Source organism: Dasypus novemcinctus, chromosome 5, assembly GCF_030445035.2.
Source record: "Dasypus novemcinctus isolate mDasNov1 chromosome 5, mDasNov1.1.hap2, whole genome shotgun sequence".
Taxonomy (NCBI): domain Eukaryota; kingdom Metazoa; phylum Chordata; class Mammalia; order Cingulata; family Dasypodidae; genus Dasypus; species Dasypus novemcinctus.
In genome coordinates this window covers 106,529,264-106,548,047 of record NC_080677.1, presented here as the reverse complement: position 1 = coordinate 106,548,047, position 18,784 = coordinate 106,529,264, and the positions used below count along the sequence as shown (strand labels likewise).

The 18,784-nt window shown below is 40.6% G+C and overlaps 1 protein-coding gene across 1 annotated transcript in view; it reads right to left on the bottom strand.

Moving 5' to 3' along the window:
• The window catches only part of SND1 (staphylococcal nuclease and tudor domain containing 1), a 450,188-nt gene that overhangs the window by 193,979 nt on the left and 237,425 nt on the right, over window positions 1-18,784 (bottom strand). Inside the window, exon 13 of the mRNA XM_058297330.2 lies at window positions 10,377-10,487. Within this exon, the coding sequence (XP_058153313.1) occupies window positions 10,377-10,487 (111 nt within the window). The remainder of the gene's footprint in view (window positions 1-10,376; window positions 10,488-18,784) is intronic.

Sequence of the window (18,784 nt, the reverse complement as noted above, 5' to 3'; positions counted from 1 at the left end):
TCCGCTGTCCCAGATTAGGATCAAAGAACATCAGAGATAGGTAGGAATGGTCATTATTAGCCTAAACTCTTCTTGAGAAGACAAAGCTTCAGAAAAGTGAAATGTGTAGTAGATTGAACTATGTACTCCAACATAGGCTCCTTTTTATTTTTTAAAATATCTCAAGTCAACACTTTAATTAGACTGACATGAACTGGCTTCTGCCCACCTTTCTGGCCATACTATTTTTTTTTAAAGAAGAGTTTTATTCACAAACCATGCAATCCACTCAAAGTGTACAATCAATGGTTCTCGGAATAATTATAGACTTGTACATTCATCACCACAGGCAATTTGAGAATGTTCTCATTGCTCCAAAAAGAAAATCCCTATACCCTTAATTCTTCCCCTATGAAACTTAGCATTGGTATGGTACCTTTGCTACAAGTGATGAGAGAATATTACAATATTACTGTTAACTATAGTACATAGTTTGCATTAGTTACCTACCCCCCCCATATACTACCCTATTATTAATCTCTTGTAAGAGTAATGTATACTTGATCGAGTTGATGGAAGAACATTCTCATCTTTGTACTATTAACCACAGTCACCCTCTACCATTGGTGTAAATCAACATCCTGGTGGGTGTAAACCCACTATAAATAGCACCTCTTGAAAATGTTATTTGTAATTAAGTTTTGGACCAACTGAATGAGGGTGGGTCTTAATTCAGTTACTGCAAGTCTTATAAGGAGAAGAAACTGGAAGCAGGAAGTCGGAGAAACTCACAGGTAGAAGCCAGAAGTCAGAAGAAACCAGAAGAGCAGAAAGAAGAGGACACTGCCATTTAATGGGAGACAGAGATACAAGCCAAGGAACCCCAATGATTGCTGGTAGCCAGAACCAGAACATACAGACTACAGGCAAAGACAATCTTGTGATACTTTGATTTTAGACTTCGTCTAGCCTCAAAACCATGGGCCAAGAACTTCCCATTGTTAAGCCAAAACCAGTCTGTGATATTTGTAATAGTAACTCAGGCAAACCAGGAAAGGTGCAATGATAGCTAAAATTTGTCTGAATGACATTGGTTTTATGGTTTTGGGGATCTTGATTACAAAGGCCATACATGTCCATCAGAGAAAAAATAGGGTGAACAATGATCTAGAATCACATTCCAAGATATAAACACTGCTAACATATCTTCTGAGTGCTTATGCACACATACCCCGTCCTCTTACACTTTAAAAAAAAATAGCACCACAGTGTAAAAAGTGTTGTAGCTTTCTTTCCCCCCGAAATAAAAGCTAAATGAACATTAACGTCATTGATTTTTTTACATTTTAAATAACTGCACAGTAAATCCATTATATGGATGCATGTTCCATAATTTAATCAACCCCCTGTAGCTATATATTTTGATGAATATAATATTTCCAGTATTATAAATAATACCATAGGAATAGTTTTTAGATAAACTGTTGGGTACCTCTATAATTACTTCCTTAGGAAAAATTCATAGAAATAGCACTGCTGTGTCACAGGGCAAGGAAGCAGTATTTGTTTTCCATCTCCCTTTCCCATGGTGAACCAGACAGAACATGGTTATGCCTCATGGACTCTATCTGGGAATATCTCTTTGATTTAGTTGCTCTTTTCCCTATGCATCCCAGCTACCCATATAGATCTCCACTCTTGCAATTATATTTGCAATTATTTACTTGCTCAGCCAACTCACCACCAGATCATGCATGTGCATTTATCTTAAAGCACCTGGTAAAATATTTGTTACTGTTAAATGACAAATCAGCAATGAAAATCTGAATATGTATTTTGACTTAATAAAAAGTGACAGTTCTTTGACTTACACTTTGGAAAATGGTGTTTTCCAAAGTGGGATACATTTAGTGGGTCCTAAAGGAAAAGATTCAATGCCATTTTCTAAGAATTTGGCACTCTGAATTTGATGCAAAAACAAAAGAAATGGGAATTCTTCTTCTTCTTTTTTTTGATAAATAGTTCACACAAAAGGAAGTAATTCTTTTTAATTTCTGGGTCCAAAGCTGGAGGGGGTATCAGAGGCAACTTAGGATAAAATAGAAATGTGTGAGTTTATAAGAAAATATGTATATACAAAGAATTCTACAAATGAAAGAAAGCTATGAAATAGACTTGCCCTTCCACAAGCAGCTATAAAATTCTGTGCACTGATGTATCAGTGATTAATTACAGAGACTATAGTCCTCCTGAGAGATTTCCAAGGATATAGGAAAAGGAGGATAGGGATACACCTAAAGAGACGGCTTTCTGACCCTCTCAGCCACCTGACATTGCAGATAAGTGAAATCAAGCAAGTACAGCAACACTCAAGATGATTTCACATTAAATTAGCCAAGAGCTGGTGGAGGCTACTCAAAGGGAATTGAATTAAGGAGCTATGAATGCAGAGTATGAGAGAGAGGAAAAGAGGCAGGAGTCAATGGAAATAAAGAGCTGTTCAACTGGCTCAGTGGAAAACAAGTATGGCTGTGACCACAGGGAAGGCACTGCTCAGACATGCTACCAAAATCCAAAGCTCGTCCATTTCATCCTTGTTTCTTATTACTTATAGTTATGATTATAACTCCAATGAAGATCAAATTGTTTATATGCCATAAAAGGACACACACATTGATTTGTTTTACACTAATTAGGAATTGCTTTAGGCAGTGGTTCTCAAAGTTTTTCTCAAAATCCAGCAAATTTCAGAGTCAACTGAAGGACATGATGAGATTACTGGGACCCAATAATTCACATTTCTAACAAGTTCCCAAAGACAAAGATATTAAGAACCACTGGTTTGGGGAGTCAAGTTACAGGCATATAAGAAAGGTAAGAGTCAAGTGTTACCACTTTTGTTACAACTTACTGTGAGCTGAAATGATATTCCTCAGTATGAAAATCTTCAAATGTATCAAATATTGTGGGGTTGTGTGAAAGGTACAAGAGCCTCTTAGCCAAGAGATGGGAAAGAATGGAAAAGCTGCTCTTGACAAATGGTCACAGCTGAAAAGATGGGGGGAATCAAATCATCTATGACGGTCAGTCTAGAATAGTTACCTGAAGAAATAAACCATGAGTACAGAAAAGATTGGGCAGGGAGAACTTCTTACTACCAGTTCATCAGTTGACTATGACCTGCACAACTTTGTGTACCAAATAGGAGATAAGCCTAATGGGTTCAAACTTGACTCCTGTCCCTTCACACTTATCATCAAGACAAGTCTCACAGCTTGAATTACACCAGAAGGGACTGCGGGTAGAGGTGAAGGAAAAGGACAGGATGAAAAGCATGGAGAGATCCTCTTAATATCTTAAAGGAGAAAACTATTTGGAAATGGAGACATTATACAGCTCTCCAGAAGTGGCCATTTGTGCTGCCTTAAATGCAGATTGATTACTGCTATTTGGATGTTGAGTGCATCATCTTTTCTGAAGAAAGGGAAAAGCTAAATTTCCCCATATTCAGCTGTATCATCAAATCACTTCCCCACACCAGCTCTTTCAATGCATTTTCCTGTTATCACATCCATTTGCAATAGCTGATCTACCCTATTCCCCAACAAAGAAACCCCCCACAGACACGTGCTGAATCCCATTAGCAACTGCATGATTATGACACGTAACTTCAAACCCAAAATGTAGTGGGGGTGTGCAGTTCCCGAGTTAAAGAAGAAAGAAAGCCATTATTGGTATTTAAGAGAAAAGCTAGTCTCTTTTCTCTGTGCTGGCTTCCAACCTGTCCTGGCATGATATAATGCAGCTGGATGAAGAGGGCAGAAGATAATTCACCCAATCCCTGCCTTTCTATGATGTTTCAGCTAAAAATTCAACAGAACCCTAGTGTTACAGGAATCTACAATTAAACAGTGAAAGAAAGAAAAGAACTTCAAATCAAAGCTGTTTTTCACAGTATTCAGTAGATTCCAGTTTTATTAAAAGAGAATTTGCACGACTTAAGGTCATTAGATTCAAAGTGAGAAATTTTGGTTTATTTAAAGATGTACCATTAAACTATCGAGAAGATAAGAGAATGAAGACTAGGCAGAAGAGATGAATTTCTGGGAGATGCTCTCATGGGAAAATTTAACAGAAATGACAGATGGAATAAAAAAGTAAGGCAGGCCATGCTAATAATGTAGAGAGAAAAAAAAAGGAGGGGCTAAGAAAAGAGAAGAAATAGAAAAAATTGCACTATCCAGGGGTACTATTAAAAGGATTTGCTTAATGCCTATCCTTCTTAGAAGGCATGCTTTATAAGGATTGAATCTATTATCTTTTTTGTTTCAGGATACACTCAGGAAAAATGAGGATAAAGAAGAAAAATGAATGCAAAGCCATCGCATGCAAGGTGAACCAGACTTGAACAACAGTTGCTGACAGTGAGAGTAATGGTTTGTTTTCTTGGAGAACTGGTGAGCCTATATAATCTACCCTGTGTTAGGATAAATCTGTTTTAAAATTTCAGAACACATTCAAATTCAACGTCAATTTTCTCACTAGACTGGCATGGAAATGAAACTTTCTTCTTACCAAGACATTCAACAAGTATGAGCTGTGTCAAACTCTGAGGCTTCCTTGTTCCATTTGAGTGTCCTTCAGTTGGATGTTTTATCATGGCAAGAGAAAGTGCTAGCAAGCAACTCTTTACATTTTATTTATAATCAGAATTATAAATGCCAACAAAATTGAAGATACATGTAGAAAGGATCCTATAAAAAAGTTTTTGTTTCTTAAAGCACAAGTTTTTCAACTTTTTTTCCTTATTGAAATGAAACAGAAACCCTTGTCTGTAAGCCACACACAAAAAATGCAGCTGCTCTGGTTAAATTAAAAGTGGGAGACCAATGGCACTTCTTTCCCACTGGTACAGAAAGCACTTCAATGGAAGTACAAAATATATCTAAGAAATCACTCTTATAAATGAATGGAAATTGGTAAACCCACCACAGCCCCCAGCAACTGCACCACCAGGAAAGATTCTTTATTAAAACAGTTTCCCTCTTAAGACTAACGGCTTATACTAGCCTCGGAAAGAAAAAGCTACCAAGTTTATAGCCTTTTTATCAAAATCTGTGATGAAGTGCCAACACAGATTTCCTAAAGGTTCGAGCAGAGAGAAGCCTACAATAGGGAGGGTGATGTCAACCCCACTGAAAAAAAGCCAGAGATTGCTGGTGAATTTTTTTTTTTAAATCAAGGACTGTTGTTTATACAGGGTTTCAAGACTGGAGATGTTGAAGTCAGCAAGGCAGGAGCATTAGTTTTTGGTTTTGTTCATTTGTTTTAAAGAAAGGGAAAGTTGAAAGGTTTGTTCAACCATGGAGGGCCACAAGGTTGGGGAGCAGGGAGAGAGTAAGTCAAAGCTGAGGTAAGTTCGTGCTTGCTTCTTAAAGACAGGACACCACCACAATTTTCTGAGTCTGCAGTGAGCTGGGTAAGACATAGAACATAGGCAAAAAGATAATAGAAAGCCTGCCCTTTTCTCTTCTCACAAGATAACCCTAACCTCATTAAGTAAGTCCAGAATGAATCTAAATTCATTTAAATCTGCCCAGACACCAGAATGTCCAATACAATTGCTTTTCCACAGTTAAGCTGGGGCATCAATATCTTTTCTGAATACACATCCTCTCTTGAAGTCACAAAATCTTAGAATTAGAAGGTACCTTAAAGGAATAAAGCTCCAATCTTGAACTAACATTACTGTGAACATGTTTTCCTGTAATGAGCCACAGATTCTAGGAATTCTTAAAATACTACCTCTGCAGATAAATGTATTAGAAGCTTCAGGAGGACACACACAAATGATATCCCCCGTGTTTCATACCTAAGAAAAACATGACATGGAGCCAGGTTTGATCTGACTTCAACCACTGACAGTCTTCACTATCTATGACGTGCTCAACAAAAAGGTCACTTGTAAGATATCTAGCATGCTACAGGAAGTCACATTCTGTCCTGGCCAAAACTGAGTTGGATGTCTTATACCAAATATATGGAATTGAGTATATGAGAAATTTTATAAGCATTTAGAAGTAGGAATGGCTCTGATGGTGGCTCAATATCTTGGCAAAGCCTCCAAAGGAGTCCAAAGCCCTGCCTTCAGTTTAGAATGCTATACTGGGACTAGCAAATTCCAACTGAGAAACACTGGAAATGCTAGAAAGCCAAATAGGGATGAAACGTGGTGATGGCACAGAAAAAAAATGATGTGTCACACTCCTTAAGGAGCCCATAATGCCTCTAAAAGGGGGGCCCAGTTCAGGAGTGTCACCAATAAGTGTAAGTTAGCTGCTCCTAAGATAGTTCTGAAAGACAGGGGACATATACTGGAGCTCTCAGAACCCTGGACAAAAGCAAGGGCATGTCAATGAAGCCCATGAGTGAAGCAAGGCCTGAGAGTAAATGCAAAAATGTCAAAATCTTATCTTGCCAGGACACAAGGTACTGAGGGAGGAGGCAACTGGTGAGAGACAAATGACCCAGAAAGGAAGGCTGCCTTTTGGGAATTGGGGCTTTATTTACCCTTTAAACATAAAAGATGTGGCCGCCTCTACATGTACCACGTATTTGAGGCATAATGAGGGTTTTCCAAAAGCAGACAGGCATCTGAATGAAGGACTCTTGAAGAGTCAGCAAACTAAACAGTGCTGCTGAGGTGATTATGAGCTTGTTTCCAGCAGGCAGATGGACAGGCTGGAGAGCAACGAGCCAACTGCAGAGTAGAATTCTCCTTCCCCTTTCTGTCTCTACTGGTCTCCCAATGAACTCATAACACACCACTCCCAGGGCTCTCATCAGAGGGATCTAGGAAAGGTTGGCTCATACTGCCTTCAAGGAAGAAGCACCCTCAGAGCCCTGAGAAAGCTCATCAACTCCTGGGCAGGCAGCTGCACTGACCCGAGAACTCAGACAAGTTAACGGCTGCCCTTTCCCCAAAACTTACAATGTTTCTCTAAAAGGATTAATGGCAGAGCAATGCTCTGGAAAGCACAGTCAATAGAAGAGCAATATGTGCCATCACCAACATCACTAGCAAAAACCAGAGTGAAAGCAGATAACCAGGGGTCAGGGACAATGAAAGCTGTAGGAATCGACACCTTGTGGCAAGGAACTAGAGAGAATGGCTGTGCAACCTCGAACTACCTAGCATTTGCCTAAAGAGTTCCAGGATGAATAACTGATACAAACACAGCAGATGTTATTAATTTGGCCTTTGCTAAAGCATTAAATACAGCACCTCAAGAAATATTACTTGGGAAATTAATTCAAATTGGGTTGGTTTGGTACACAATCACTGAAGGTTAAAAAGTGACTGAAGAATGATAAACAAAAGGCAGCTAAGTGACAGTCCATGCAGTGAGAATCTTGGGGTCAACACCAAGGCCATTCTTGTTTAGGGGTTCTATTCAGGCCCAGGAAAGGAGTAAACAATCACTAATGAGCTCTGCAGAGGACACTAAGCTGGGAGGTAGAGGAACTGCATCGACAGGGGCATAAAATTACAAGACAGTTCAACTGGAAAAAAATACAGTGACTCTATCTAGGGGAAAACAACCCCAAACTCAGATCATTTTCAAAAGACAGGATCAGAGGCAGGAGAGGCATGTAAAAAGAACTCTGACATGCTATCATGTGACAAAAGCAAGTAAGAAACCTAAAGGAACATGGGGAGCGGGCCATAGGGGAAGTGAGTGCTTTGAACTACTGGCAAACTAAAAGGAGAGTGTCATAAAATAGATGGTCTTAAAAAGAGATCAATTTAGGGAAGCGGACGTGGCCCAATGGATACGGTGTCCGCCTACCACGTGGGAGGTCCGCGGTTCAAACCCCAGGCCTCCTTGACCCGTGTGGAGCTGGCCCATGCGCAGTGCTGAAGCGCGCAAGGAGTGCCCTGCCACGCATGGGTGTCCCCCGCACAGGGAAGCCCCACGCGCAAGGACTACACCCTGTAAGGAGAGCAGCCTAGCACAAAAGAAAGTGTAGCCTGCCCAAGAATGGTGCCACACACATGGAGAGCTGACACAAGATGACGCAACAAAAAGAAACACAGATTCCTGGTGCCGCTGATAAGGATAGAAGTGGTCACAGAAGAACACACAGCGAATGGACACAGAAAACAGACAACTTGGGGGGCGGGGGGGAGGGGAGAGAAATAAATAAATCTTTAAAAAAAAAAGGAGATCAATTTGATCATGCTCAAAATAAGGGGGCATTCTGCACTGATAATATTTTTTAATGGCTATGAGAGCAACCTACCTATCTGGCAGGTGGTCAGCCTTTCCTGGATCTTACTTTACATGGGATTTTGTATGTGGAAGATGACACTGGGCCACCATCCAGGGGCTCACTGACAATACTGCTCCAAAGGACAACCCAACCAACAGTTCATGTGGGCCATTTCTCCTAATTCTTAATAAGGTCTGCAGAGCCTGATGACAATGGCTCACAAGCTTGGGAAGTGGTTAATTTCTCTCCGTTTACCCAACCTGCAACATTGCAATGACCCGGAAGTCCATTTTTCCACCATCAGTCTGAAAGCAATGGCTCAACACAATTATCTCTAGGCAATTCCCTGCTTTAGCAGACAAGCATCTTCTTATATTCCATCAGCTCAAAATGAACCCTAGAGAGGCTGTTTTCTTCTTAAAACCTTAAACTTAAAAAATCTCAGTATCTATGCATACTCATTAAACATTATAGCACAACAAAGCTATTTCTAACAGCATTAAAAAAAAAAACAAAAAAAAAACTTACTCTGGCTTCAATTTCCAGAGCAGCTTTGCAAATTATTTTCATGCCTACCTGCCTGTCAGAATTGAATATTAGTAGCAGAGAACCCAGGACAGAAAATATGACTCTATGCCCTGACTCTGTATTGTACAGTGCCATTGCTACTATGGGAACATGCAAACTATCCTTCAAGTTACCATCAGATTAGGCCCATCATGGACCCAGCCCACTTAAAATGCAGTTTAATGGTCACCCATTTCTTAAAGTAGCTGGATAATTCGACAATACTAAGAAATACAAAGCCACATTGCCCACTCTGTGTTTCCTATGCCTACCTGGCTGGCCTCTCTGTCAGGGAAAGAAGAATGAACAAGTGAGGAAGGATTAACAGACAAACCAGCTCTAGACTATATATCACATTACTTTTTACTGGCCAATTAATGAGCCATAAAATCCAAATGTACTAATAGTCTCACTAAATTCTTTGTGGCCAACAGGGCCTATTGGGAAAAGCCCACAAGAAAGAATTTAAAAAGCCACAGCAGCCTGACAGTGATTTCTCAGCTCACAATCTGTGTGACATTCTACAGATGCTCTATCCATCAGGATGTGACATGGTGTTAGAAGTAAATGTCACATATCAACGCAATATTTGGGCCAAAGAGCAAGAGAAGTGATCTAAATGACAAAAGTTTAAAGCTGACTTTAGTTAACATGTACCCAAAGTCATTCCTTCTCTAACTGTACAGCATAACATGGCAATTACCAAACTTCTAAAACTAAGTGGGCCCTATGACTCAGAAGACCTATTGATCAAGGCAAGAGCCTACAAACATTTTAGTTGGATCCAAGCAGTCTGTTGAGCTCTCCAAGTCAGCCCAGCAATAGCAACTCAGTTGTTGCTTTGTTTCCCAGGAAGTTTAGGGATCACTCAAAACTATCAGCACCACACAGTGACACTCTCCCTGAATAAGAGCCTTGAGGACTGTCAATGGCAAGAAATACTGCTGAGCAGTATGCATGTCCTTGGGGCAACCAGTCACAAGGATGAAGGACAAAAGTAAAATGTCACAGGGCTTCTCAAATGCTCTGCTGCCAGCTGTCAGAAATGTGGAACCAAAACTCATTTCCTAATAAATGTTTTCATTTCCTTTGTACATGACAAAAGGTCTAGAGGTGATAAGTGGGAGGGGCTGAGGAGTAGAGGCTTCTGGATGCAAGAAACAGAGGCAAATGTACTGTGCACCTAAGAAGAGTTTCATTGTTAGTTCAAGGAAAGATGATGATGATGGTGATAATAAAAATATCCTACATGGTGCTTTCTCATCCGTAATTCATTTTATAGCATCTATATAGGGATATCTCATCTATCTATATAATATATTTATTTTACAGAGTTAAAAAAAGGCCCAGGTGTACTTAATCAAGGTTAGAGAGCAAGTTCAAAGCATGCCTCTCTTCTCCTTTCTGGGGTAAAATTGGAATAATTAAAGGATCCAAGTTTTTCTTAGCATATTGTTTTCTAACACATTTTGCTCAAGGATAGGTAGGACAGTGGGACAGTAAGAAAGTGGGGCTCTGGGTCCCAATGTGCTTGCTACAGTAATTATTCATCTCACCTGGCCTCTGCAGCAAGCAGCTCATCATAGTGTGAGGATCTCTGGTCATCATCCTGCCGATATCTGATCACCGTGGCTAGACCTTTGCTGACAAGAGCCTCAGCGATGTTTCTGTAACAGAAAAAGATAGGTCAGTGAGTAGTAGCAGTGCATATGGGGCACCGTCAACAGAAATAATAACGGTTAGCACCTGGAGGTCTTAAGGCATTCTGGCAGAGGGAGGGAGAAGCCAAGATTTCAAGACCAATGAGTTCCTAAGCTAGAAATCGAAATAAAAGGTTGAATAACAAATTTCCCTGCCTCAGCATTTCTCTGGTTAGTACAGTCACATGCTGTATCAATCCATACATAAAAACTAGCAGAAAATATCTGTGAAAAGGCTGCATTAGGCTTGGCTATTTACGGAATGTTATAAACAAGCCACTACCCTCAAGAAAAGTCTGCTCTAAAATATCAGGCGCATAGATAAAAACTAAACACATAAAAGCATGACCTAAATTTCTTCAAATCTCCTTTATAGTCTATACTGTGACTAGAAAATGTCTTGTTCAGGTTTGGAAATGTTATAAAGCCTTGGTTTAATGCAACTTAAAGTCCTTCTCTTCTCATCAGAAATCCTGAGAGTAGATCCCACCCAAAGTGGGCTTGAGAAGGTAAGAGCCACAAATGAGTGAGGGTCAAGGAGAGGAGAAACTATTATCTGATACAATGGTGCTATTTATTATTTCAAATCTATATTTTTGTGTGATTTTTTTTTTTCTTTTTGGTTTATCATGATTACAGAGTAAGGAATTTATGTAAATATACTTGATTCTAGTTAGCATATTTGCATTGTTCCTCCCCAATCTGGAAAGGGACCTTTGATACGAAGCCAACAACTGCAAATATCAATTTCCAAAATTTAACTGTAAATACTGGAAAGCAAGAGGTATGATATTATGGAAGGAGAGTGGTGGTTATGTCTCTCTTTGTGTCTGTCATAATTACACCAAAGGCTCCACGCAAACCATCTGGTTAGGTGCCCTTTAGAGAGGGGGGTATGGAAAGCAATAGGATACAGTACCATATGCTATGATTTAGTGTTTTTTGAAAATGCAGTTAACTCTTAACATACTAGTGATTCTAAGAAAGTCACACCACTTTAGAGATTCTGGGAGCTAGACTAACCCGTCTATGTGTATGTTTAAGCAACTTAAGGGTTCAAACCCAGGAGAACATACTTTTTTGGAAGAAAAAAATATGTGCAGTAGGAAAGGAGGAAAAGATGCTGAAGCTGATTCTCTTCTCATTATATGCCCCTCTGCTGTCTGTTTATCTACTGCCAGCACGATATTAATATCTCCAAACTGCCACAGAATTAGCACTTCTCAAAATCCACTCCCACAAAGAGGCTGCTCTGCTGGCCACGCTGTCTCCTGAGTCACTGCATAAGTGTGCTGGCAAACACTGTCATTATCGCAAAGTTGGGTTTGGCAGCATGCAGAACGCAACAGCCGCAAATCAGCAGATGTGTATGTTGATCCACAGTGAGGATTTAACTAAGGGTGTTACCAAGAAGCCTGAGCAGGGCAGGAGAGAGTCTCCATCCACCATCGACCGAAGCACACTGGAGAGTGGGGTGGGGGCCAGCTCCACTTTTGACAGGTTATGATTTCTTAGGGATTTAAAATGCCAAAAGAGGGAAGCGGACTTGGCCCAATGGATAGGGTATCTGCCTACCACATGGGAGGTCCGCAGATCAAACCCGGGGCCTCCTTGACCCGTGTACAGCTGGCCCATGCACAGTGCTGATACGTGCAAGGAGTGTCCTGCCATGCAGGGGTGTCCCCGCCTAGGGGAGCCCTATGTGCAAGGAGTGCGCCCCGTAAGGAGAGCTGCCCAGTGTGAAACAAAGTGCAGCCTGCCCAAGAATGGCGCCACATTCACGGAGAGCTGACACAAGATGACGCACCAAAAAGAAACACAGATTCCTGGTGCCGCTGATAAGGATAGAAGCTGACACAGAAGAACACACAGCGAATGGACACAGCAGACAACTGGGGGTGGGGGTGGGGGAGAGTGGAAGGGGAGAGAAATTAAAAAAAAAAAAAGCCAAAAGAACAACACATATTTGTTGCTGCATTTTGAATTACGAACACTGACATTTTACAGTCAATACACGGGGTCTGGAGAGAAAGTTGGAACAGCAGAGCAGGCAGAGAAAATTCACGCAAATCACGACTATAGGAAAAGCTAGAAACTACTACTAAACAAAACAGCACAGATGCCTTAAGGATCAACTCCTGTTCATGCTCTCATATCAATTCCCAGAGTTGACTGGGTACCTGCCTGGCCAGCAGAGAACCAAGGTCACAATCCTTCCCATATCCTCCATGGTTCTTGCCCTCTTTATCCTATCAGATTTTATCTACAAACCTTTTCTAGTTCCTAAGGCCTGAGATTCCCATCTCACCATACCCTCCCTGATATCTTCTTCTCCCATCCCTCTAAAGCTTCAAGTCTAAGCCACGTTCTCTCAGCTAGCTTATCCCTAATTACAGATTTTCCTGGAACAATTGTGGTGCTTGTGCTCAGTAGTAACGACAGTAAAAAAATAAGTGAAATAATAACAACTGTCATTTATTGGGCATTCCCTTAGCACCAAGCATGTGAGAATCATATCACATGTATTTTCTTCTTGCTATGTGCTTTCCTATGATAACTTATCACACTATACTGTAATGATTAATTCATAGTCTATCTTCACTACTAAATTATAAGCTTTGAAAGGTGAAGGGTCACATCTTTCTTGCTCTGTACCCCAGTGCAAGAGCACAGAACTTGGCACAAAGAAAACATGTAGTGAATATTTTCTGAATGAAATGATATAACTTATTTAAGATACATACAAAACCCACAGCATTATGAGCTATATGGCATTTGGCAGCTTTTTGAAGTTACCGTATATTCTTTTAATTTTGTTTTACTACATCCTGAAAATGTTGAGCTCTTTGGAATATCTGGACCACCTAATCATTTTGGAAATACACCAATGGAACATCATTTATGATCCTAAGCCTATATTTCCTAAGCATATATTAGTGAAACTTGCCCAGCATAGAACTAAGGACAAAAGTTTTCTGCATGCCTTAACTAGCTTTTGTCTTTCTTGTCCTGTCTGTTATATTGAATTTACAAAGAGAATAAAAGGGAGAGAAAGAATGGAATTTGCCTAGACTCATGCTCTTGACTGTCTCATTCATTTCTTTCGGCTGCTATGGAAAAGTCAGGAGATTTTCCCCCCTGGCCAAAGATGGCTCAGAATCTGACACTGTTGTGCTGTTTTAATTACCCAAAAAGAAAAGAGAACAGTAAATTGTGTGCCATGACATTATACTGCTTTAAACAAGTTTATACGTTCCACTTTTTTGAGTGCATCAGTAATACTACTCCAGTTACACATGCCTGGCACAATCAGCATATAAAAAGAGTACTAAGGTCTAGGAGGAATTCATCTCTCTGTATCAGCAAGAAACACAAAAAGAATTAGTGTTAGGATTGAGCCCTGGCCAGCTGACAGGGAGGTGCAGAAGGTCAACCACGACACCAGGAAGCCAAGAGTGCCTACAGCTGCAAGCAGGAGAATTGCATCCATCATCCATGTGGAATCTAAGCCTCCTCTTGATAAAGAGGGGGACTGGACATAGCCATCCCAGGGTCCACAGGATGGAAGAATAGAGTATGGATTAGAGTGGACTTACTGGTGTTCTGATGGGGAAATATTGTGATTAGTAAGGGAAGAAATTGTAGTAGCAATGTGGAGAGGGTGGCCACGGTGGCTGCTGATGGTTGGGAGAGGGAAGAAGAGATACAGTGTGGGGGCATTTTCAGGATTTGCAGTTGTCCTAGGTGGTGCTGTAGGGACAGACGGACGTTGTGTGTCCTGTTGTGGCCCACTGGCTGGACTGGGGGAGAGTGTGGACTACAATGTGGACCACTGTCCATGAGCTGCAGCGGTTCTCTAGAATGTATTCGCCGGGCGCAGTGGTGTGCCACAATGATGGAAGATTTTGTTGATGTGGGAAAGGTGGCGTGGGTGGGGTGGTGGGTACATGGAGATCTCATATTTTTTTAATGTAACACTTAAAAGAAAATAAAGGGGGAAAAAAGGGGGGAGGGAGGCTTCTCCAAACCAAAAGAGAAATTTAGGATTTTATTAGAAGAGAACACCTGCCATTGAGGCATGATCATGTGGGTCCAGATATAAACACAAGAGACATGGGTTTTCACACACAGGCTTTCTCTTTGACATCTCCCACTCCCCCTCCCCTTCCTTTCCACAGTGAGCAGCTTATAATATGTTCATACTTTCCCATTAGGAAACACCTTTGGAGCCACGGGCGGCTATATGCTGCCAACATAGAGAAAAGGTGTTCTATACCCACACAAAGGAGTGTGATTCGAAAGGAGTAGATCTCAGTTACACTGATCACGCATTTGCCTGTCTTTCCCCTGAGCCTCTCAGTCTTCCCACTCCTGCAAGATGGGAAGTAACAAACAATATATTGATAGGTTATATAAGGGCATTGTCTGAAATTACCCAGACTAATTCACAGTGCATTTGAAACAACCCAAACTTACAAAAAACTTGCATGTAAAGAATGCCCTCCCCTTCTTGAGATTAAGTAGCTGAAATGCTGCAGCATCCCAAATAGTTTGATAAGCATTTCCTACAAACCCAAGAGTTTCTCCAACATAGTAGTAGTAGTAATAATAATAATAATAATAACCATTGGGATCAGGATGTTAAAATGGACATATTACAACCATTAAAATACAATTTTAAAAAATGATGGGGCTGGGGGGGGATGTGGGTTTTTTGGGAACCTCTTATTTATTTATTTATTTTTAAATATTTATTTCTCTCCCCTTCTCCAGCACCCCCCAGTCCCCCAGTTGTCTGCTCTCTGTGTCCATTCACTGTGTGTTCCTCTGTGACCGCGTCTATCCTTACCAGCGGCACCGGGAATCTAGGTTTCTTTTTGGTGTGTCATCTTGTTGTGTCAGCTCTCTGTGTGTGTGGCACCATTCTTGAGCTGGCTGCACTTTCTTTCGCACTGGGCGGCTCTCCTTACGGGGCGCACTCCTTGCGCGTGGGGCTCCCCTACATGGGGGACACCCCTGCGTGGCACGGCACTCCTTGTGTGCATCAGCACTGCACATGGGCCAGTTTCACACGGGTCAAGGAGGCCCGGGGTTTGAACCACGGACCTCCCATGTGGTAGGTAGACGCCCTATCCATTGGGCCAAGTTCGCCTCCCTCTTATGTTTTTTAATGTAACAGTTTGTGTGATGTGATTAACTTTTTTAAAAGATTATTAAAAAATAAGTTTTAAAAAAAGGATATGAGAAAAATTAAAAAAAAAACAAACAAACCAAAAACCCAAAATATACCAATGTAAGATATAGGCTATACTTAGTAATAATATTTGTACAAAGCTCTTTCATAGTTTGTAACAATTTCACAATAATGCAAGGTGTTGGTGGGGTGATATGTGGGACACCTGTTTGTTTTATAAATTTATATCTTTTATTATAAATTTATTATTTATGTATATTAATATATGAATGATATACTTAAAAAAAAAATCCAAACTGTACTCAAATTTTGCCAATTGTCCCAATAGTGTATTGAAGGAAAAAGGATGTAGGTTTGAATCAGATGTTGCATTTAGTTGTTAGGTCTCTTTAGTTTGGAATAGTTCTTCAGCCTTTCTTTGACTCTCAAGACCTTGACACTTTTGAAGAGTATGGACCAGTTCTTTTGTTGGATGTTTCCCAAATTCGTTTTTTTTGGTTTGTTTTTCAAATTAAATTCAAGTTATGCACCTTTGGCAGGAATATCACAGAAATGTTATATTGTTCCCTTTGCCTTCTATAAAACAGTGAACACTCATGATGTGCACTTTGCTCACTTGATTAGGGTGGGGTCTACCAGGCTTCTCCTCTGTAAAGCTAGTCTCTTCCTCTTTGTAATTAATATGTATTTTGTGACGAGACACTTCGAACTATGTAACTTTCATCTCTCACCCGACTCTCAAGTAAGGCAGTTATTTGTTTATATCAGTCTGAACTCATGGATTCCCATTTTATTCAAAGGGTTATAATCAACTACAACCATTATTTATTTTGATGTTCTAATTGTTCCCAATTTGGCCAGTGGGAGCCCCATCAAGCTGGCTTCTGTGTCCTTTGGATAAGTCCCCATCATTCTCTGAGCACATCCTTGCTTTCTGGCACGAGATGTTCCCAGCTTATCTTGTACTGTATTCCCCAGTTCTGGAACTAGCCATCTATCTAAGAAGCTCTGATACCTTTTAGAGGAAAATGGTATTTAGAAACCAAGATCAGGCTGCTAAGTATGCTCACTGCTATTAGAGTACTGCTGCCACAGAGCTAGAAAACATATGCTTGTATATATACTATATAGAGAGTGTGCACACAGGCATGCACACACACAATTACATCTATATTCATTTCTCTACATTTATGTCTACATCTACCTATAACTGCTTAAAAACATGTATGGCAGTCATGAAAATGTGCCTCCCAGATCTCTGACTATAGGAAATGTAAATAACTGACAGCCCCGGCTGCAGTGCTTTGAAATCCATCATTGTTGTTTCAGCCAAGGCTATGCTTCCCACTGTCTGCTCCCCGTCAATGACCGAGTACAGAATAGATACAAAAGCATTCCTGCTGCCGGAAGACATGGGACTCTTCTGATGGGCAACTTTGGCTCAAGGACTCATCAACTTCACTGAAACTTTCTTAGAACTGCTCCACAGTTTATATTTTTCTTGTCCAACTTTCCTTCCTTTCTTTCATTCTCCACAGGGGTTAGGACTGCATTGCAAGTCTGATGGCTTGCTCAGCCTCCTTCAGCTCCCTTAACATTTTCCCTCAGAAGACTCTTCCCCAATTAATCTCTTGCATGTCTAATCCCATCTTGGCACCTGATTCTTTGGGAACCTGAATGAACATACCATGAGGTCACACCAAACACCTACAATCCTACAGGATTCTTTCTAGTTTTTTCCTTTCCACATTTGTAAAGACCTTCTCTGGCAGTGCAAAACCTGGCTCACATTATCCTTAATACTTTTATTTATATGATCAATCCCCTGTACATAACTGACCTTGCACTGCTGGCCCTTAAGCTCAGGCTCCAGCACCCTGCCCCTGAACCATCCTCCCACCCTGCTTGGGCTCTGACTCCCTAAACCAGACTCCCCTACTTAGCAGATGCCTACTTTGCTCGGCCCTAGAAGCTTCAAGACCAAACTTTTTCCACTCATCCCCTTAACACCACCTACCACTAATTTCCCATAGACCCAAACTATGAAGAGGCAGAGAAAGCTTCTTAGGGATAATCTTACTGTTTCATCAGAGATACAGACTGTGAGTTGTGCACTTGCCTATCCAGTTATACTCATAATCAAAGGGAAATACATATTTCAACAGTGGCAGTAAAGAAAAAGCCCTTTCCATACATATATATACACACACACTCTTCTCTCTCTCATTCAATCACGCATATATTCTGTGGCTTCCATGACTTAGTGCCTATCAATAGGGATACTTTAAAACAAATAATGCTACTTGATGAAATTAAACCTGGCTTAAATGGATATCAAAAGAGTAGGCACAGGGAATAATAGTGCTGTATACACACACACACAGCCCTAGCTTCATTCTCCATTTGAACAAAATTAACAGATTAATTTCAGTGGTCTTACAGATTTTTATTTATCTTGCTGTTTGAGCTTAACATTTTCCACTTAAAAACCATCTACATTTTATTAGTCACTGAAGTGTCCATGGAGATTACAAAAGCAGAATTTATTCCTAAGGCAAAACACACATGTATGTACATATTCAGATAACACAAACCCATAAAGAAATGTCTCTGCAATATATTTAAGTCAAAACTAAAGGCACAGGGTTGAAAACTAACAGGTCATTTCATTCACCACAGTCATGTCATCTAGAGTAGAGATAGACATCTCAGGTGGGCATATGCACACACACAGCACACACATACTCCACACATACTGTCTTTACAATAACTTCAAGGCTCTGTGGTCAAATTTTATAAACTAAGCACAAAATGCACCCCATGACTGTTTACCGTGAGAGAACATGGATCCAACAAGTTATCAGGCAGGAAGCCTAGGCTTATGTCACTCATAACACCCAAAAGCTCCAATGTCTTATACTGGAAAACTGCTTCCACTTCCCTTAATACAATTGCTGTACCTTCACAACAAGGGCAGGCATTCTCAAGTGCTGAGATAAGAGATCCCCACATGACAGAGCTTCAATATTGGTCTCTAATATACCAGATGGCTGATCTCACTTCTAGTCAG